The sequence below is a fragment of the Chenopodium quinoa genome, unplaced genomic scaffold, assembly GCF_001683475.1.
Source record: "Chenopodium quinoa cultivar QQ74 unplaced genomic scaffold, ASM168347v1, whole genome shotgun sequence".
In the NCBI taxonomy this organism is placed as follows: domain Eukaryota; kingdom Viridiplantae; phylum Streptophyta; class Magnoliopsida; order Caryophyllales; family Amaranthaceae; genus Chenopodium; species Chenopodium quinoa.
The window spans coordinates 22,361,230-22,384,674 of NW_018742204.1; the positions used below are offsets into that span (position 1 = coordinate 22,361,230).

Here is a 23,445-nt window from a genome sequence, read left to right on the forward strand (position 1 = left end):
TTCAACCATCAGCTTAAGTTTTTGGTTGAGTTGGTCCACTAACAGAAAAAGGATCGGATTTTTTAGAAAAAAAATTAATTTTGTGGAACCCTAAAAAATCTCGGCTCTGATACCATGTTAGTGGACCAACTCAACCAAAAACTTAAGCTGATGGTTGAAACCCAGGAATATGTTTATACTCTATCATTAAGTTTATTTTATTTTTTCTCAAACAACAAAGTTTATTTTATTTCAAATTTGCAAAACACTACTACTAACAAAAGAAATTATTATAATACATTAAAATTGTTAAATACTTTTATTGTTTGTATTTCTTAATCTTATATCATTATATCTTACGTAGTTTTAAATATTTTTAAAATGAAATATGATTAAAAAAAATAATAAAATAAAATAAAAAAGAGAGGTTACATTTCTAAAGCTAGTAGTGTTCGGAGTATGAATGTATGGATGGGGGTGAGGAGAAGCGGTTATGGGGCAAGTATCATTAGAGATGTTAAAAGATATCATTTTGAAAATTTTCTTTAGAATTATGATGTGTATCTTAGTGATTTTTTTGGTATATCTTAGTGATTATCTTAGCTTTTAATATCCTTTTGTAACACTAGATGTATCGATCATTATACAGTTTCGGCTCGTCTTGTGTGTGGACGGTCACACCGTGTAACCACTTATAAAAGAATAAAGTAACTCCAATAACACTTACCAAGATAACACTGACTGAGTAACCCTATAACACTGACGAAGTAAACCTTTTAACATTGACCAAGTAACAACCCCTATTATGCTAACGAAGTAAACCCTATCATGGTGGTGTAGCCAGCCATATATAAGAAAGTTTTCAAACATTATAACATAAAATTCAAGATTGCTTTATAACAAGTATTAATTCAGACGGAAATCAATTTAATACACTTAGTGATCAGCATCATGTCGAATTAATTTTAAGTTATGTTATTCAACTTAACTTTTCTTAATTAGGTCATATCAGATAAACAAATATACAATTTTGAGATCGAAACAACTTCAATAGAATAACAATCATCCCTCCGCTTTCGTCATACCTTGCTCCACCTCAACCCCACCCCAACCCCCAACCGGCCACCCCGAAAAAAGGAAAAAGACAAGAAGCTAATAAAAAAGACTCCTCTTTTTTTTAAATTCTTCTTATTTAAAAATAGCATGACACCCTTCAAAAATGTGCACATACGGCTTTGCACTAAAAAGATACGGAGACACTGCCAAATTCAGATTTTTTAAAGTTGGTTTAGGGTCACTTTGCTCACATACTCACATTTACTAATTGCAATTTTGTCGTATAAGTATAAATTTAATTCGATTTAAATAAACGTAAAATTTATTTTAATTATAAGAATATGATCATATAATAAGAATTAGATGTGTTACTGGATACCAAGTTACTTAAGAAAAGTAGTTAATTTAAAACTTAATCTCTGAAGTTAGTTATGGATTTATATTGTTGTTGGCACTTGTCATGTTATTACTAATTATATATCATTGCACGCTAATAGAGATTAAAAGAAGTTGAATGTAAAAATGACAAAGTAGACCACCCCAAAACAAAAGTTTGCTAATAACAAATATGATTCTCTTTTGGGTTAAGACTACTAATGGTATCAGAATATACAACAATACATGTGTATACCTTTTGATAACCCCATCAACCTTTCAAATTAACCATGACTTCATGACACAATTAATTTAAACAACTTATATAAGATATTACCTCCAAAAAAAAAAAGGCAACTTGGTTTATTAATCTTTAATTGCTCACATTATACACCAACTTTTAGGTTTAATTGTTTTAACTTAGGCCATGTTCAGATACGATTATTTTCAGTTCAGTTCAGCTCTAATAAGTTCAGTTCAGATCCTAATTTCCTTTTCTTATAAAATATTCAGTTCAGTTCAGCTCTAATCAGTTCAATTCAGTTCAGTTCAATTCAACTCTAATAAGTTCAATTTAATTCACTTCAACTCAATTCAGTCAATGAGAACAGACCCTTATTATTAATTTACTTACATAAAAGTTATGTTATATTGAGAAAAATTAAGTTCATTAGACTAATGTATTATACAAAGTATTTTGTACTTAACTGTTTTCTTATTATTGTGAACATTACTGTTGAGTGTTGCATTAGAAATCAATGATTTAGGTAACAACTCACCCCCTTGCTTCTTTGTAAAAACAAAAAAACATCTCTTTAGATACCTAAGAATAATAGAGTATTGAATTGGTGTTCTATAGTTATCGACCCATGCCTAGCTTTAACTAACTTTAAGTATACTTTCACAAAAGAGTTTCCTATATAATTACTTTTATGAAACCAATTGGATTTATTTCTTCTTTGAAGGGTAATTTCTTTTCACAAAATCATATATAGACTATAGTTTGGCGTTACATTTTATTCCAACTTTTAACATCTATAGAAGCCTAACTATTATGGGTGAGCAAAATATCATGGAACCTGAAATTGGAGCCGAAACCTGTTAGGAATTAACATTTTTATAACTTGAACTAGAATCTCAAATTTCAGTTTTAGGTACTATTTGGGAATATATTGCTAAAAGTTTCTATTCTGCCTTTCAAAATTTTGAAACAAAACATGTTGGATACCTAATTATCACCCTTTTCAATATCGAGTACCAAAACCTAAAACCAAAACTATATATAAGCGCTATTTAACCTATATCATACGGAGTATATCAATCCCAAAGCATTTTTGGAATAAGAAAAAAAAATAATTACAATTTAAGCCCAAATTATAGACAATCAAAGCCCAAATCATATAATAGATTTATTTATTCATGTATGGAGCATATAATTTGAAATTGACCACACCTATATCTAAGGCCCTGTTTGATTCACCTTAATTTTGCTGAACTGAAATTATTTTTATTGAACTAAATTATTTTTACTGAACTGAACTTAATTTTACTGAACTGAAATTATTTTTACTGAACTTAAATTATTTTTACTGATTTTCTATTATAATTCTTCTTTAAAAAAACTGAATTTTACTGAACTTATTTTTACTGAACTGAAATTATTTTTACTGAACTGAACTTATTTTTACTGAACTGAAATTGTTTTTACTTAATATTATTTTTTTAAGGTGAAGAGAACAGGACCTAATTCTCCTTTTCAAGTTGATGTTGCAACAAGTTACAATTTCAATTCAAGCATCTATTGCAACAAATTTCGGTTAGAGAATTATTGACATGATACTTTGAGTTAATGACCTTTACTCATAATATACCTACAAGTTAAATTCAAAATTTTCTCTTCAATATTAATTTGAAAAACCTTGAATTGGAAAAATATTTAATTTTCAATCAAAGGAACCAAACAATCTTACAAGTTTCTCATGTGTTTTGTTTCTTGTTAGCATAGTCATATACTTGTATACCCTAAAAAGGGTGTAGAAAAAATTGTTGGGAAGATCAAAACGAAACATATGCATCCAACTTAGGATACTTATGTTTGCTTTGGTGAAAGATGATTATTTATGTTGATAAACCAAAACACTTCTTATGCCATTATCACCCCTCTTTTCAAGACTTTAAGAACACAAACTTCAAGCCATGCATCTTTTCTTTTTCCTTTTTCCTCTTTCTTCTTTAGAGATGCTCTCAGTACCATTTTTTTTTAAAGAGTAAGGTTGTTCAGATTGCCTTTCTAGTTTGTACCACAATCTCCAACTTTTTTTGCAATATATATTCTGTCTTTTTTTATTGGCTATATTTTACATAATTTACGCATCATAGATTATTATATACATATATTAAAAAAAAAAATTATGTTAAAATTGAAACAAACTTAACAATATATTACATTAATTTTTCAATTTTTATACTAAGGGTATGTTCTCATACGTTTATTTTCAGTTCAGTTCAGTTCAGCTTCTAATTTCCTTCTCTAATAAAATATTCATTTCATTTCAGTTCAGTTCAGTCTATGAGAACAGGCCAACTAAAGTTGCAATAAAGGAATTTTTTATGTCTTAGTTATTATTGTTGCAACAAAAAAGAAATGGAGGTTGTATATAGCACAAAATATATACTATAATAAAATTTTTTAATAATTAAACTCTATATCATCAAAATAAAAAGAGACGGAGGAAATATTAAAATTATTAAACATACCATATGTTAACTTAAAGGAGGGTTTAAACTCCCAAAAATTCTGTATTAAGAGACCATATGGTATATATAGTAGCTTTATGAGTTAATTATCATAAATGTATCCACTAGTGTCACGTGTACTTAATTAGGGTTTAGTCAAAATCCATTAACAGTCCATCTTAATTCAACAGTAGTAATTATTATTCCTCAATAAGTACTTATTCACAATAAATAGAAATCCCCTTGGATTGGACCCAACTTGGGGGGGGGGGGGGTGGTCCTCTAAATACTAAGGGCTTTTTGGTGCTTGAGATTCGAGCTCTGATCTTACGAGTGCCCCTCCACCACCTACACATACTCTCGCTCTACCAGAAGCCAACACACTCCTAGACTGATTTATTTGCTTGCAACAAGACAACAACTTATTAGTTTACTAAAGTTTTGGGTGAAAAAAACATGTATTTTGATTCATGACTATCCATATACTTTCGATATACTAACTAATAAGAAAAGAATTTTAAAATTATACTGTTTTAAAATATTATATTACATCTGTCACATATTATGTGTAACTTTGGCTATTAGTTGTGAGATATAAAAAATAGTTGTGAGATATAAAAAATTTCAAAGTTGCACATAATATATAATAGAGATAGTATATATGAGTTAAACTGTAATTGTATATATGAGTGTCAAGACTCCCTAATTAGATAGACCTTTCGTTATTTATTACTTACAATCCGAGATTAGTTATGTATATATAATGCAATAGAAATACTCTATAGTTTGAACTCTTTTGTTTAAAACTCCAGTTATACAAATTATATAAATTCAATTTTTAGTCGATAAGAAGAAGGCTTATTAGTCCGAAACTCATGATGAGTCAACCCAACTCAAATTAACTAGCTAGACTGTTTGAAAAAAATTTAGAGTTAATCGAAGTCTACATTTTGAAAATGATTAGTTTGTATTAGGATGGATGATTAGGCACTTGTATAATAATGAAATAAAGTGAGATAAATTACTAAAATGTAACAAATATTCAAAATTACCCAAAATAGAAAGTACTCCTCGTATTTTTTTTGTAAGGTAAGGCGAAAGACCCTGACTGTAATTCAACCCTCACATTTTTTTTTTGGTTCGGTATTTGTGGGTCGGACGCTTTGATAGTGAGGGGAAAGGGTAAGAGATCACCACCCTCAAAGTGTCTCTAGTTGTATACTCGTATGTATTTACAACGCGCCAGAAATACTTTATGATGATGATGAGGTTCTTTAATTAAATTCTGTAGCAATTATAGTACGGAGAAATAGTTAAATAGTGATAAATCCCAAAGCTAGCTAGTGTGGGTAGAAGAGGGAGAATAGATATAGAGCATTAAAAGTGAGAAGAGGAGATGTGGATCTCAGCCTCTCAGGCTGTATAATGACAGTCGTCCACATTGAATGTCAAGGATCCACGACTGGCTAAACTATTTAAATTTGGAATTCTCTTTCTTCGGAACTTAAAACATCCAAAGGATAACTAGATTATTTCACCTTCACCAAACCATTGTCATTAAACTTTATTTCTTACGTCCCGGCTTAACGGATACTGCTTAAATTATACACCTTCATTTCTTATATTAGCTTCATTTTTCTTTTTATGTCGTCCTTAAAAGATCATCTCATACCTTAAATGTCTTTAGGAGAAGACAACATATTTATTATCACAAAAACTATAACTAAAAGTTAATAAAGTAAAATATGACTTGGAGACGAACAATTAAGAATAGAAGGAGTATTTGTACTTATCAATTAGTCAAATTTCCATCTTTCTCTCTATATGCATTTTTACAATAGATTTTTTTAATCAGTATTTAAGGCTTCTTAGGCAAAATCGTGCATGAGACAATGGTTACATATTAACTCTTCGAAATGTCGTTTGTTAATGTCTGTTAATTAATTACTCTATAGTATTTGATAAAAGTCCAAAAGTAACCCTAACTTTTACCTCTATAGAGACATGATAAGTAACAATTTATACCTCATCACCAAAGAGCGGGACTAATTCAATTAGGATAGCAAGAACACGGTTTTGCAATATGCTAAAGACATAATGCATGATCACAACTTTAAGGTAAAAGGTGCATATACACAGTTTTTATACAACTACCTTGAATATTATCAGCAACTCATGAATACAACAATCAAATTGACAAAATTAATCAACAAAATCATATACTATAAGATACGAAGTATGTCTTTTATATCCAAAATAGAAGCCTTTTTTTTATCTTTAGAAACTTTAGGTTGATTCATTTTACACATACCATTGCTTTAATGATAAAACTTTTATAAGTTTATCATCTACTTTCGACCTTACCCAAACACCTATCATCGACCACGTTCAATTTCTATTTCCCAAAGCATAAAATCTAATTGATTCTTGGCAACAAGGTAACTCAAAAATACTTTTTTTTTTTTTGGTTTTTTTAAGCTATACCCCTAAGGTAGTCGAGTTTCTAAGGTGTACCCATGCTTTTTCAAGTTTCTAAGCCGTGTCCTTCAACTTCTTATCAATACTAAAATGTACCCTTATTAGTTATTTAAGAGTTAATTGAGAGTGTGATTTCGTGGCTTTAGTTTTCATTAATAGGGTTGTTGTGGTTAATATTTCTTTCTCGTATCATTTTCTTACCTTTTATCATCTTTTTATAAAATTTATAGTTAACTTTAGGTGATGTGGAAGTCCCAAGGAGAGTACCATTCATTAATGGTAGTGAGTTGAGGGGCACAATTAAGAAATTTGAAAAAACATGAGTATACCTTAGAAACTCGACTACTTTAGGGGCATAGCTTAGAAAAACCTTTTTTTTTTTTTTATATAAGGAAAATAAAAATAGTTATCTTTTTTTTTTTTTTATGAACAAAATATATTATCTTATCTAGGAATGTATGATAATAATGGTTGAAAATAATTACTCGTAAAAATAATGAAAAGAAAAAGATGAGGAAAAAGTTTATGAGACTGAGTTGTGAGTAGCTGCACAAAAGAAATCTGACACGATTGTTATACGTGCATGAACCATGGTTTTCATCGTAAAAACCAGAAGTTCATTTGATGCAACTTCACTTTCTTAATATTTACTCCATCTTTCATAATTTTTCAGTTTTTGGGACATTTATTACGTTCACTACACTGACCAAAAATAATGAGATTTTTTTTTTAATACTTGTATAGTAGTTAACATAATGTACTCCGTAATAAAATTAGACAAAATATTTATACTTATGTAAAATTTAAGCATTTGACCAACTAATTTGGTCAATAAAAACTTGGGATTAGAGTAGAAACTAGAATTTCATTTCTTAAATGGAAGCTTCTTGTCAGTTTAATGGAGAATGTTAGGGCAGATGAAGTTTTAATGCGTGATATTAACTTCATCCTTCTGCAACATTTGGCTTGGGACTTGGGAGAGGAAAGAGGTGTGGCCTTATTATGAAATAGTACAGTTTGTGACCACTGAACGTTGCACCGAGGAATTATCTCCATACATGATCTGGTTCGATATGCCATATACTTAAGATGTGAGGCTAGTGAGGCCAACTATGTTTCTTCTTCGACATATGTCTGTAGCAATAGGGAACCCTAAAACATTATTGATACCGGAAGGGAAATGGTGAGAACGAAAAGGGTACATTCCAAGTCTTATAAAGATTATGCTTTAAGATTACAATTAGAAGACAATTATCATGCGGTATTGGAGCTTAATACAACAGTTGTCTCTAAAATTATTTACCCATGAAAACTGCCATCAAAACTAATTAAAAAAAAAAAAGAAAAAAAGTTGACTGGATAATCATACAATTTCCATTTACAAAGGTTCTGTGCATAAATATTTGTCCAGATAACAGGAAATCAATGACATTCAAGCCCACCTCCTTCAAGGAGCAGAGTTGTGAGTTTACCCATCTATGCCTCGTCCATTTGGTCCTGCATGTCCAGAGAGTGGTGAGATGGTCAGTTCATAGAGGACCGGAATTTCTATAACATATGTACAAGGCGTTTTATGCGACAGCATACAGTTACAGTATTACCCTCAAAGAAGTAAATATGGATCCTAGAGTATAATCAACTATTTCCATTCCAAAAATATGACAAGACAAACTGATGTTAAAATAGTTAGTTATTATCCTAATGTTAACACAGTTATTGGCCAATATGTTTCTTAAAAAGCCAATGGTACTGGGTAATCAAGTAAACAATTGATATTACCAAGACCAGGGCCAATATGCTTCTTAGAAACGGCTATGGTACAGGGTAATCAAGTAAACAAACGGTATTAAAAAAACCGGGGCATGTTATTTAGAAAAGGCTATGGTATAGGGTAGTGATTAAGTAAGCTATTAACCTATTAACAAGATCTGGATCAAGCGGTAAGGCAACATGAAGTGTAACTATGATCAAAGTTTATAGTAGTATGTATCTAAGAACCTACAGAGGTAACAAGATCATCCCATCATCATTGCCTAGAGTGTAATTGCAGGTTACTTGTATGTTTGAAAGGTAACTTTCTGTTCATCGATTATATCCCCTGCTTCTCCAACAAATTAATTGGGCTAGCAAGTTACAACTCTATCTTGGCAGAACAAAAGCAGCAACATGAAAACTACCATCAGAGTTAAGCTTGACATAAAAGCACTGTCACGTACCTGCATATCTGATGTCCAAAGAGTGAGATTATCCCGCAATAGTTGCATTATGAGTGTACTGTCTTTGTAGGATTCTTCACCCAAAGTATCAAGCTCAGCTATGGCTTCCTCAAAGGCCTTCACATACAACAACAATGGTTAATCTAAAGATTTAATAGTAAAAATAAGACCTAATCTGCCACAAAGGATTAGTCATATAGCATGCCTTCAAATGTTAAAGCATCCACCACTCAATACGGATCCAATTTAAGTGACATGCATATCTGAAATAATGCAACAATCTAAAAGACAATCCTTGGTTAGCATAAAACAAAATTGAAGTCTCTGTCATCAAGAATGTGGTGAATACAAATACTATAACAATCTAATACACAGTCCTTGTGTAGTGCACTGACAAATTGACTCCAAATACAACATGAATTTAGTGATTCTAAACACAAATTGAAAGCTCTACTAAAATATCAAAATTCTAACATTTCTTCAATCAATTTATGATAAAATTTTTAAAAATTGTTGAAACTAAAGAATAAATCAAGAAATTCCATTTATCAACAAAATGCAGAAGTTATAAGAGTAATAAACACTACTTGTTCCCAAAATGATTACACAGGCAACTGATGATAAAAACACACCAACATCTAGGATCAACATTTTAAAATCTTGAGATCAAGATACTCTTAGGAATATTCTTAGCGCATTTTTGCTTCAAAGTCTATACAGGGAAATGATATGGAATCGGACAAGGTGGGGGAAATGATTTTTTTTTTTTTGCTCGTCCCTTCCGTTGTAAATGTGTTTGATCGGCGACTTTTTTTTTCCTTTGTTAAGCCCAAAAACCAATAGTGATAAGGCCATCAACCTTCTCTTCTCATTACACACTTCACTTGAAATGGTTCAAGTGCCTCCTCACCCTTCCCTATTTCTCTCCTTTTCACTACTTGGAAATCACAGAGATTACAGAAGATTCAAGCTGCAAAAATGGAGCAAATTTCATTCAAGTCAACTAGCTGCTCAGCCTGCACATCACTCTTCTGATGAAGGACAGGTTCAAATTTCATCACTGTTGACTTTGCTGGCAATCAAAGTATTGTAAGACTTCGTCATCCGCCCATCCTAGTTTATAATGATGTATGAGCCACATTTGGCACCACCAGTCCACCACCATCACATTGGACCAGGTAAACATCAAATCAGATAAAAGTTTTGGTTGGTCACTTCTTGGTGACTCATCTTCAATTTAAGTTTGGAAGCTGGTAATGGTGTTGCCTATCTCTATCCCCCACCCCCCTCTCTTCCTCTTGCTGGACACTAATGGTTGGTGATATATGGAGTAAAAAGCTGAGCTACAGCAAGGAGGTGATGATGGGGCAGTAGATAGTGATTGTAGAGTTGTTTTTCAATACCTCTAATAAACAGAATGTGTTTTCTAACTTCTAAGTGGACAAGACGGTAACATTTTTTTTTAATGGTAAGGACTCTAAGGTTAGGGTCCCTAACTAGACCTCAACCCTCACGATTTTTTTGGTTTAGTATTTGCGGGCCAGACACTTGAGAGTTAGGCGGGAGGTAAAGAAATACCTACCGCTAAGGCCCTAAGCACCCCTTAAAAAGATTCAAACCCCAAACCTCAACGATTTGAGGTAAGAACCTTACCAAGTAAGCCAACCTTTCTTAGTAGAGTTAATTTAATAGCCACTAAGTGTCATGCCCGCAATTAATGGACCAAAAAAACCGTGAGGGTTGAGGACTGGTCAAAGTCCTCCTTACCAATAAAAAAAAAATATAGCCACTAACAATGGTAAAAGAAAAGTATTCATCAGAATCAAACAAAAACAAATAGAAATAGCCACTAACAACTTCTACTCCTTAGTGCCATGATTAAAAACTATGAGGGTTAGAACCAATTAAATTGATCTGAAAGCCACTAACAACTTCTACTCCACAGTGTCATGCCTGCAAATACTAGAAACTGGACAAAAAAAAACTATGAGGTTCAAGTCTGGTCATAGTCCTCCAACATTAAAAAAAATATCCACCAACAATGGTAACAAAAAAATATTCCTCCCCAACTTGCACCTTCTCTAGTTCCTCCTCCTAAGTCCTAACTTATTTTCCAATCATCTCTCTCTCTTCTTTCTCGCTCCACCATTATCTATCTTTTCCCCATATCAACTACCTCCTCTCAAATCCTCCTTCCTTCTCTTTAAAACACGGAGTAGTTAATTACTTGACTTATGGTATTAGCTTTGAAAAGAAAAGTTCTATTTGAAACCACATTGGCATAAATAAAATCGACAACGATCAAAATCACGAAAAAAGAGATCTACAGTAAGAAACTATGTCTATGTTCTTTGGTGGTTCTCATAATTATTACGTTTATCATGGCATTATTTCAGGGGGGGGGGGGGGTTGGGGTGGGGGGGAGCCAATAAGATAGAAAAAGAAGGGGATGCTCTAGAACTTAGTACCAAATGTAGGAAATAGAAAGCCTGCCGAGTCACCATGACTCCACAGTCCTAGGAAATTTCAAATAACAAATGCGCTAAGTACACCTGATTTTAGCCAATCGATATCCCATTTCTTATTCTTCTAATTCTTGATTAGACAACTTCTTCCCTACACTTGCAATATCCAAATTAGATATCTCTTTTGCTACCCCTAAGGAAAAGAAAAAGGAGAGGCAAAAAGGCATAAACCTGCCCTAAAGACTATAAAAAAAAAAAACATCAGAGCCCCACAATGTTCATATTCTTTTTTTTTTGAGACAAAGAATTAACACGCTGGTTTTAGAGAGAGAGTAAATCCATAACCCCACCATAACACGTAGGCGTGGACTCCAGAGAGAAGTTCATATAACGAATTAACTAAGAAACTACTATTGCACTCCCAATTGCACTCCCAATTTCAGCACATATTTTCTATGTTCCTTTTAACTCTGAAACACTTGTCTTTATGCACTTCCTTTAATTAAAAAGTACCACTATGGCTACCTTTACAAGCACATATATCTACTAGGCCAAAACTTTGTTCATTGTAAAGCAAGGGCATATTTATAGGAAAGAGAGGCATCCAGCCATACCCCAAGTATGCAAAAATGAACACGGAAAGCTATAAAATGTTTCCTCAATCATCAAATAAAGGATTACTTATGATTTTGAAGGGTTTGCGATAAATACAACAAAGCTTATTTGGTAACCCCACCCCACCCACACAAAAAAGGCTTGTTGTTCTCTCTCTCTCTCTCTCTCTCATCACGAGGACACTTTCTCCCTTCCCTCTCCCCAGCTCATGGGTCTTTTATATATTCATGTCATACGAGAGAAATGATTGGTGTAGAAAAACGATATATATGGTGTGTACTAGCATAAGTTGATATGAAACACTAAAATTGCAACTTTTGCACCTCGCAAAAGAATGATAGGGCATTAAATACAAGTGACATGAGAAACTCTAAAATTCAAGCCACACGAAGCAAGATTGGCAACTCACAGCTAAGAAGAATTCTTTTTCTAGACAAAAATTGTCACTTTATCAGTCTCCTTCAAGAAACCCAAATTTAAATAATCTAATTCTAAATACCATGATTGATAAAGAAATTAGCACAATCTTAATCTTAAGATTCACATCCAGCTATTTCATGAAAGGAGCATTGTCCACTTTACACTATCATTTATTCTTGCCCTACTTCCTTCAGCCCCTTGGTTCTAACCACATAAGTGAAGAACAAGTGAACAACCTAAGGAAAAGATAATCTATCAATCTGATTCACAGGATGCAAATGAGAATTTGATAAAGGTTAACACTTAATAGTGTAAATATTAGACTACAAAACAATATGATTTACACAGAAAGGCTATTTTGATCACAAAACTGCAGCATACTGATCAAACTGGGCTTATGTATTGCTACGACTAGTCGACTACCAACAACACAAATGGAATATTTGAGCCGGATTTATAGAGAATATTCCCCATTTTACCAACACTGGCTCAACTTAAGAGCCACTTACACAGTTACACTTAGTAAACATACTCAAGTCAGAAAGATGTATAACTGAGTACCACTAACCCTCTTCCCTCAAGGCCTCAAATACACAAGTGAGAAAAAAAACTCAAAGAGTTTCATTTTTATATTCCAAATCGTCCTTTCATATTAGACTGCTAGGACCATTGCTATCAAGAACCAGACCAAAACAGCAACAAATTCATAGAAGCCTTTTAACAAAACACACATATGCACTGAAATTCTACATTGGTTTTCCAAATAATAATAATAATTATAATAATAAATAAATTAAAAAAAAAAATTACTCAGTATATAAAATGAAGAAAGAAAAAAGAAATAAAATAAAAAAAAAACTTAGTAATGGACCAAAAACACATTATTACAGCAATGCTGCAAGGGAAGCTCCCTATGAAGATTTAGATACAGTATTTGAAGGAGAGACTGATGGTAAACACCTAAACATCTTTTAAGCACTGTCTAAGAATGATTCTTGCAAAGACTTTTCAATTGTTTGATTTTCCAGAAGAAGAAAAGAAAATACTTCATCTCAGACATAGGTCCCTCTACATAGACTTTGACATTTATCATAGAAATCAATTTACAAACATACCTGTTTTGCCAAACTACAAGCCTTTTCTGCTGAATTAAGTATCTCAAAGTAGAACACAGAGAAATTCAGTGCCAACCCCAATCTGATAGGGTGTGTTGGAGCAAGATCAGCCAGAGCAATATCCTATACATAAATGACAAAAAAGCAAACAAAGAACAATGAGAGTTAGATACATAAAATGGTGATTGGTAAAATCCTTAACAAGTTACTTTAAATCATAAACAACTTTTTTTGTCAGAACTAGGAACAATGAGAGTTATATAATAATTAAAAACCATAATATCTCTTGGCTATTGTGTTTCACCTCCAGTACCAATTGTGGCACTGCCTAAATTTTCAACACATTATTTGGATCAAACCAAGCAAATTTTTTTAATTAACATATCCATATATCCGTGCCCAATGTTAGTAGTCAGTTGTGTGTGTGTGTGACTGTGACTATTAGTAACACAGAAAACCATCCAAGATTCTCAATTTGTTTATATAAATGGCTGCAAATAACCTATTGAACAATAAATATTCCAACCTTCCCTAAATATATCACACTCGACTTTAGTGGCCACATTATATCAGCTTTGACTTTTTTTTTTCAAATACACAATTGTAAAATTACTGTTTATAATTATAACAAAATGAAATTCTGTCTAAAGATAATAATGGACTACCTTATTATTATCCATATCACAACTCTAACTGTGTGGCCAAACCGCCAAAGTTAGAGCTCTGACCAGCAGGGTCGAATGTGGCATATCTTTCAAAAAGCACAGTATTTAGTGCCCAAAAAAGGGTTCCTTGACTCCATTATCATTGAAACATTGGATTACAAGTAAAACATAGAGACATACTCCGTAATAATTTACATCACTCAGATTATTGTTTAAAAATGTTATTCTCATGCTTTCTCCTAATATTACAAATTCCACTAACTAATCAAAGTTGTACTAAGGGGTAAGGAGAGAGCATTTGTTATAGTTGAAGACTTGAAGGAAATGGAAAGGAATGAAATGAGTGAGGGATAGATAAAAAGGCCAGTACTTATATGCTACATGAATAGTTGGGCATTAGAATAAGAGATGAGAGAAAATGATGTGAGTAACATAATGTGTTATCCAATATTGGGGAGGGTAACAGATGAGTGGAATCAATCAATTACACTCAAGTAAAGGAAATTGTAACTTATAATGTAAACACTTTAGTGGTCCCATTTCCAGCCATAAACTCCATCACACCAAACATGCTCTAAGAATATAACATATGTGATGCAAAGGCCACACCAATGGGAGACAAACTGCAGCCAAAAGCAACTCGATATCACGTGGGGGTAGATAAAGGGGCTAAACTTCGTAATTTTATAAAACATATACAGGTCTCAGACTCTCAGTTGGTGCCAGGCGGAAAAAAGTAGTGATGAGTCTGATGACCATTATTTATATGAAATTATGAATAGTTGGGTATTACAAATTTACAATGGAATGGAATAGGAGTAGGGGGGAAACTGAAGTGAATAACATAATGTTATCCAATATTGGAAACGGTAACAGATGAGTGGAATCAATTACCCCCAATTAAAGGAAGTTGTCACTATACCATCAAATAACCTATAACGCAGATACATTGGTGGTCCCATTTCCAACCACAAAATCCATCATACCAAACAGGCTTCAAGAATATAACATAAGTGATGCAGAAGCCACACAAATGAGAGACAAACTACACCCAAAAGCAACTCGATATTTTGTGGGGGAAGATTGAGGGGCTAAAGTTCGTAACTTTGTACGACATATACAGGTTTAGTTTGGCATCAGACCAAAAAGAACATGACATAATGACCTATGGCGGCGATATACACTTGTGCATATTACTATGGTAGTGGAAACCTGGAAAAGAGTAGCAATCCGTTCTCCAAATTAAACATGGTGATCCTATCAACAAACTGAACAAGAGGACTTTCGATCCAATCTCATAAATGAATCTAATAAAACACCAAACCATATCAGTAAATCAACTCACTAAATTTACTCAATTCACTTCAATCAATTACCACAACATCAACAAAAGGTTCAAGAACAACACTCTAATTAACCGCGATTTAATAATTATCCACCAAATTTTACAAAATTAACATTAACAAAACCTAATTAAATTACACTTCATAAATAATCCTCAAAAAACCCCAATTTTTTTACTCAAATACCTAAAATTCACAATTGCAATTAAAACTAACAAAATCCAACAATTAACAAATCAAATTCAAAATTAAGAGCAATTAAGAAGTAAACCTGAGCAGCCTTATAAGCAACCATAGTTTCTTCAGCAGCTTTCTTCCTTTCATCACCCGACAAAAACTCAGCCAAATAGCGATGATAATCACCCTTCATCTTCAAATAAAACACCTTAGATTCCGTCGCAGTAGCCGACGGAATCAGATAATTATCCAACAACTTAAAAATCGAAGCGCAAACATCGGACAACTCCGATTCAACTTTACAACGATAAGATTTAACAAGAGGAACATGATCATCATTCCGACGACTCTCCTCCTTCTGCTCAATCGACGACACGATTCTCCAAGCAGCGCGAAGAGATCCGATGACGTTTTTGTAAGCGACGGAAAGAAGGTTACGTTCTTCGACGGTGAGTTCGACGTCGGCGGAGGAGGTGACGAGATTGTCCATAAAAGTGACCATTTCTTCGTAACGTTCGGCTTGTTCGGCGAGTTTGGCGAGGTAGAGGGATTGATCGCGGGTTAGGGATTGAGGAGGGGGAGGAGTTGGAGTGGCCGCCATTGATGAGAGCTTGAGTGAGAGTGAAGGAGGAGAGAGAAAGTGGAGTGATGATGTGAGAAAAGTTGGGGTTTTTTTTTGTGAAGTTGAGGAGGAGGTTTTATAGGATAAGAATGAAATGGGAGTGCGAGTATGATGACCAGAGTGGATGGGTTGGGGTGTGGGACCGGTGTTTGTTTGCCTTTTACGTGGATAATTGGTGAGGGATTTTTTTAGTGTTTTGACTTACTCTCGTTTGATTTTGCGTCGACTTACTCTCTATTGGATACTATTTGGACATGACGTTGAATTACTAAAAAAAAAAAAATGTAACTGAATGGAACTTATTGGAGCTGAAATGAAATGAATATTTTATGAAAAAAGAAAATTAAAAACTGAACTAAATATAATCTGAATAGGTCATGCCCTTAGTACACTTAGTTGAATTGAATTGAGCAAAACTGAATTGTTTATGAGAGAAGTAAATTAGGAAATGAACCGAACTAAATTGTCCGTAATACATACTTACTTGTATATATTAGGATGAAAGTCAACAATTGAAAAACTAGGTCGGATAAAAGGAGCACTAAGAGCTTTATAATATACTCCCCCCGTTTTTAAATACTTGCTCCATTTCTCTATGCGCGGAGTTTTAGGATAAATTGGAGAAAGTAATAAAATATGGAGGTAGTGGGTGGTTGAGAAAATAAAAAATTGTAAAAAACAAAAGTAGTGGAATAATAGGAGGAGAGAGAATTATGTTAGGTCCACCAAGTGTGAGAAATGAATTAAATATTGTAAAAGATTTCCAAAAAAGGAAATGAAGCAAGTATTTAAAAACGAACGGAAAAGGAAAGTTGAGCAAGTATTTAAAAACGGAGGGAGTTGCTCCGTTTTTAAATACTTGCTCCATTTCTATTTTTTGCACTATTCATTTGTCTTACTTTAACTAATATTTGTGATTTATACCTTGTGGGTACTTGTTGTAATCATCTCAATAAATAGATTATTAATTTTCAATTGTTAGAATTTATACTTATTGATAATTAAATATATTAATGATCAAAGTTTAGCATCGGCATGTGTGTCCAAAAGAAATGGAGCAAGTATTTAATAACGGAAGGAGTACAATGCAATAACATTAGTGAAGACCATGTAACGTGATTTGGGACTCAAATTACCCAAGATTAAACACCGGACTTATTGATTTTATGAGTACACTTCTCATGTTGGTTCTTATAATGAATCAATGACGATCTTGGAGCAGCATGTAACGGAGGATCTTCAAATTCTTTCTGGAGGACTGAAAATCCTTTCTTAGGAAGAACTTGCAATTTTTTCTCTAGACTCGAAATGGGAGCAGGTTTGAAAAAGGTTTAATTAGTGAAGTTGGTATAATATTTTATGCCCCTAAAAAAGCGAGCAACAGATTGAAAGCAGGAGAGAATGAGAGATGTACACTGTCTGAACAGTGCGTGAAACGGCAAAGAAAAGAGTGAGGTGGGCAAAGATAAGTATAAAATGAGCTGGCAAAAAGAAACTCAGGAGATTCTTTCCCCGTATACTGATTCCATCAGTCGGCTACCTAAACTACACTTTTTTTTTTTTTTTTTAAATTTTTTTTATTTCCACTGCGCCGCCCACTTTTTGGGCCTTACCGAATAGCCCAAACTATAACTGGGCCTTTTGGACCTAATTAACCTAAGCCCAATTCAATACTCACTTAATCAGCCCTATAAATTAGCAGCTCCTCAAGTATCAGTTAATCACTTCACTCAAACAACAACATTCATTCAATCGAAATTGATAATAAACCCCAAAAATAAAACCCTAATTTTTCAAATTTTGCTTAATTTTCTGGAGTTTTGAAGAAGGAAGAAGAAAATGGCGCTCTGTACTAGCGGCGCTCTTTCAACTTCACCGCTTCCACTTTCATCTTCTCGTCGCTTCTTACCTAACACTTCTCATTTACGCTTTTCTATCCAGAAGCTTTCCGATTTCTCAGGTTTCTCATTTGATATTTTTTTCACGCTTGCTTTTGTTTTATGCTGATTCTTCATATCTAAATTTGTTGCCGAATTTTATGGTAATTATGAGCTAATTCTACGAATTTTTTATCCTATATTTATTTCCGGCGTTTTGGTTTTGATTATCATGCAGTTTCTAAATGTGTCATTTATCATAAATAATCCTGCTATTAAAATAAGATTACTGGAAGATATCTAATAAAAAATAATGTTTGTGGGCGGTGTTGTTAGATTCGTCTCCGTGTATTATCAAAATATTAATAAATGATACTGTCGGTCGAAGATCAGCATTGTTAACTGTAATAAATCATATGCTGCAATGGTGAAGAGACTCAGAGATTAGTAATTTGAAGGTTTCAAATGTTTGAAGGTGTTACTTAATATTTCATAAGATATGGTTCGATTCGTTTTGATGTGTAGTAGCAAAATATTAATTAGAGATATTGTTGCTTAAAATTGTGCATTGAAAATATTTGTAAATGCAAATGTGACAATGTTTTAAAATTTGAGGGAGTATTAATTTGATGATTTTAAATGTATGACATGTAGGAGGTGTTTCCTCTTATCCTGATACAAGAAGAAGCAGATTGTTGTTGAGAGCAAGCTCAGATGATACAGGTAGTAATTTTACAGAAAAGAAAAGTGATGGAGCATTTGCAACGATTGAAGATGACTCTCCACCATCAACATTTGTTGACAATGATATAACACTTGGTAATGCTTCGCCCGTGAGTGTCAATGACGAGGTTGAATTTTTTTCAGATGATGATGATACTTTGCAGCCGGTTAAGGAGCTTTTTAATAAGCTCGACATTGATGTATGTCTTCTTTCTTTCTAGATAAATTTGGCAAAAGGTGCAATCTAAGTATTTGTTTGGTTTAACCAAAAAAAAAAATTTGGGGAAGTTGATAATCATGAGAATTACAATTGTGGATGGTCATTTGATTAGCATGAAATAGAAGATTGGAGGAAATTAAAATTCTTAGGAAATTCGATTTTCTATAAAACATGGGAATTTAGTTACCTAATCCCCTTTGTCAATTGAATTCATGGGTATTGAAATTTTTTGTGTGAATTGAATAAGTCCGGGCCATTTTGCAGGACACGCATAAGGGAAATTTTCCCCTTGTTTTTCCTAGGAAATGGCCATGACTTGGTTAGTTGGCACCAAAGGAGTTTTCGATTCCCATGAATTTCTATTGAACGAGGGGGCTAGATAACTAAATTCTCATGTTTTGTGGGAAGTTGAATTTCCTAGGAATTTTTAATTCTTCCGTTTCTTCTTTTCAGTGCTAACCAAACAACGACACAAAATTGTAATTCCCATGAATTTTAGCTTCCTCCATTTTTTTGGGTTGACCAACTAGCACATAGACTCAAATGTTGATTTGTTCTGAAAGTTATTCTTTGGGGTAATCTACTGATTTTCTCTGGAAAGCCTTGAATTATTGTGCCTTTTTTGGATATTTTATCATACTTCTTCATTAGAATTGAGCAGTCCTAATGTACTATAAATTTTATAGGCCTAAGAAGAATGGATGACCACTTGGAATATTTGTAATTTATGACTTGAAGTCTTGAATTAGTGAAAGTAATTTGTTTTTTGCTTGCATTTCCATTAAACTCGAATTTCCTGTATAAGTTTTCTAGGGTATCAACACTTGGGTCTAGAAAGTTTTTGTACTGTTTTACAGTACATATTATTTACATGCTGTCATGATGAGATTCATTATATTAATGAAAGCAGCAATGCTTGATGTTTGGTTGACAATCATGTCAATCCTGAGCGGTTACCTGAGCAGCTTGAATTTAATACCCCCCCTCACTCTCTCTCTCTCTCTCTCTCTCTCTCTCTCTCTCTCTCTCTCTCTCTCTCTCTCTCTCTCTCTTTTATGCAGTTTGAGCCTTTGTACTTTAATGTTCCTGAAAATGTCCTTTTTTTCAAGTCCATACTCTGAGAATAATGTATGAGTATACACTTATAATTCGGGTAAATAAAATCTGTTAGCTCTTTGATTGAATTTCAATGAATTAGTTTTTTGCGTAAAAGGAATATTGGTAAAAGAAAAAAAAGGTTTAATTTGGAATTTTTTATTTTACATGTTGCAATGATGAGAATTCATTGGAATTAAGGAAAGCAGCAATGCTTAATGTCTGGTTGACAATAATGTCAATCCTGAGCGGTTACCTGAGCAGTATAAAGACACTTTATTCTTAACGTTTATGCTTTTTTTTTTTTTTTGGCCAAAATCTTAAATTGTAATGTATTCTTTTAGTCTGCACTTACTAGATTAATGCATGAGCAATTAGTATCACTTGCATATTTGGGTCATTTTAGGATTTTTAACTTTGTGGCCTCAGCATCAAGTAAAAGCATTGCTAAAACCATAGCAAGAGCACACTATATGTTTCATGGCATATGCGGTGAATAATATGCTTCTTGGAGCCAATGGTGTTTCACAAGTCACAAGGCAGAGCAAGATTTGTTTGGGTTGTTTATGAAAATCACTAAAATGAAGCTATTTTGCTTACTGTTGAGTCAAAATAGAATTCATGTGATTTTATATGTTTTAAATGCTGCCATGATGAGAATCATTGATATTTAAGAAAGCAGCAATGCTTAATGTTCGGTTGACAACCATGTCAAACCTGAGCGGTTACCTGAGCAGCGTAAACTTTGATACTTTGTTTTTTTTTGTTATTCAGTAACCCCCCTCTTCCCCCCCCCCCCCTTCTTTTTTCCTGTATGTGTTTCCTGAAAACTTTAAGTATTCTTCAATTCTCTTTTACCGAGACTAAGCATGATTTGAACAAGTGAAATCAGTTGGCCCGCCACACTTTATGTTTTTGGTGTGAAAACTATTTTGATGAGAAGTTAATTTTGATTTTACATGGTTTACATGCTGCCATGATGAGATTTATTGAAATCCAAGAAAGCAGCAATGCTTAATGTTCGGTTGATATGCATGTCAATCCTGAGCGGTTACCTGAGCAGCATATACATGATAAATTAAATTAACATATTTCCGTCTGCAATTATTTCTGAAAATGTATTCCCTACTTCTGATAATAATGCATTACCTTGCCTTTTGCATTAATTTTCTGAAAATGTATTCCCTACTTCTGATAATAATGCATTACCTTGCCTTTTGCATTAATTATTAACTACTGGTTAAATATGGCTAATTATTTAAAATTAGAACCCTATATACCCAATTCATTAGTAATGATACATGCAGTAGTCAACAAAGGTCTTGTTAGAAGCGTTTCTGTAGTGTCAAACTAGTACATTGGAGATTGTGAATGATTGATACAACTATTTTGAAACGGAGGAGGTAACACTGATCAATCTGTGATATGTCATACATGTATCTTCCTATGATCTTAGGAATTTTTTTAATAACATATCCATGGAAACAACACTGAAATGATTATTTTGATTGATGCATGATTTTGTCATGCATTCCTAAGTTTTAAAACTTAGTACCATTTAGTAATAATATAACCATGAAAACAGTAGCAAAAAAGTGTAGCAAGAACACTCAATATGTTTTACTGAATCATAATGATGTCCCGGGACCTTGTAATAAACTTTGTGAGCAAATCCATAAAGTTTTAGCATGCTTTGCTGTCTTGTTTGAGTTATTTCTGATAACCACTAAATTGATGCTATTCTGCTTGCAGTTGGATGTTGAAGACTCGCCGACAATTCTCCTGTATGGTGGTGGTGCCGTTGTTGCTTTGTGGTTGCTTTCAGCCATTGTTGGTGCGATTGATTCTATTCCAGTGGTATGTTCCTTAAGCTAGAGGAAAAATTCAATTAATATTTAACATTTACTTCTTATTTATTACTTGTCCTTTTAACAAGTTGTATAATTACTTGAACAGCTCCCAAAATTGCTGGAAGTTGTGGGTCTAGGCTACTCAGTTTGGTTCACCACACGTTATTTGCTATTTAAGGTAGTGCTTTACTAGAACTTCATTTCATAGTTAGCCAATAAACTTGGCAATAGTTCCAAATTTTATTTTGTTATAAAGAACTTGGCTGACGCTTTTGTTGTTCATTCTGTTTTCCAGAAAAATAGAGAAGAACTTGGATCCAAGATTGAAGAGCTGAAACAAGAAATATTGGGCACGAGCGATAAATAATGACATTTGGACTTTAGCTTATGCGAAATTACTGTAGAGTGAGAGCTTGTTCTTTATACGAGAAGTTTTTTGCTTAGACAATATACTGTGAATAAGTAGGGTAAATTAGAGTTATGCATGTATCGTTTGATCATACGTGAAATGAAGGTTTGCTTAGCTGTATAACTGTATTCGTATTCTGCTCTGTTTATTTGGCCGTGTTTTTTTTTTTTTTTTTTTCTGTTCCTGTTAAAGTTATTTTCCTTGAATAGACTATTAAATTCGGCAAGGAGTAAGAATGGTACTCCGATTTAGGTTTATCGAGAGACCATGACTATATTGTTATTGCGCCAAAGCTGATGGCTCTTGTAAATGCCAGGAATGTATTGCTGGTATAGATCTCATGTCTTGCGAGTAAAATACAAGGAATTTTTGGACTAATGACTCTTAATAAGGGTATAATTGTCCATTCACTTTTACTACACTTCAAAAAAAATTTGTCATAACACATGTTCATATTTTTTTATAGTTTAGATAGCGTCACCAATGAACGTAAAAATATTTTGTTGGTATCGATATGATTTGTTGTTGGTATCATGTGAAATTTTAACGTGTGCTGATTGCCACAGTAAATATCAATTTGTAAGATCTCTTAAAATCGAGAGGGAAACACGGACCGGTTGAGATATCTCTTACTCGCACAAACACTGAGTAGTTATGTGTACATAATGCCGCTTAAAACACAGCAAGAAATGAGTGAAGTTGGATAAAGAAATGGAGACAAGAAAGAACAAACGACAAGTGAAGAATGAATCTAAATTCAGTCAAAAGGCATAAACTTTTTTCTTTATTGTTTAGTTGGAAAAAAAAAATGAAGAAAAGGGCCCACCTCTCAAATAATTGTGACGACCCCACAATAGACTTGAATCCCGCCAAACGGTCTCCCCGCAAATCCGCTCCTCAGAAGAACCGTTAAAAGTTGCGCGGTTTTTACCTTTTTATGTCATCATCTACTCATCCCACTTTTTCTCATTTTCCCACTTTTTTTTTTTTTTTTTTGCGCTTTTTCTTT

General features: G+C 33.2%; 2 protein-coding genes across 3 annotated transcripts; one reads left to right on the forward strand and one right to left on the reverse strand.

Moving 5' to 3' along the window:
• Window positions 1-7,805: 7,805 nt before the first annotated feature.
• Window positions 7,806-16,851, reverse strand: LOC110688717 (14-3-3-like protein D). Its single transcript, XM_021865508.1, has 5 exons — window positions 16,824-16,851; window positions 15,735-16,462; window positions 13,456-13,578; window positions 8,841-8,957; window positions 7,806-8,121 (listed from the first exon to the last, which is right to left on the reverse strand). Exons 1-5 carry the CDS (start codon window positions 16,849-16,851, stop codon window positions 8,101-8,103), a joined length of 1,017 nt encoding a protein of 338 aa, XP_021721200.1. The 3' UTR covers window positions 7,806-8,100.
• Window positions 16,852-17,652: 801 nt separating this feature from the next.
• On the forward strand, window positions 17,653-22,606 carry LOC110723790 (protein CURVATURE THYLAKOID 1A, chloroplastic-like). 2 transcript variants are annotated; one of them, XM_021903173.1, is made up of 6 exons: window positions 17,653-18,222; window positions 18,794-18,862; window positions 19,007-19,062; window positions 21,930-22,034; window positions 22,134-22,205; window positions 22,323-22,606. In XM_021903173.1, exons 1-6 carry the CDS (start codon window positions 18,102-18,104, stop codon window positions 22,392-22,394), a joined length of 495 nt encoding a protein of 164 aa, XP_021758865.1. In that variant the 5' UTR covers window positions 17,653-18,101; the 3' UTR covers window positions 22,395-22,606. The 2 variants fall into 2 exon arrangements, with proteins under 2 accessions (XP_021758865.1, XP_021758857.1); XM_021903165.1 differs by having other exon boundaries at window positions 17,964-18,222; window positions 18,794-19,062.
• The last annotated feature ends 839 nt before the right edge of the window (window positions 22,607-23,445 follow it).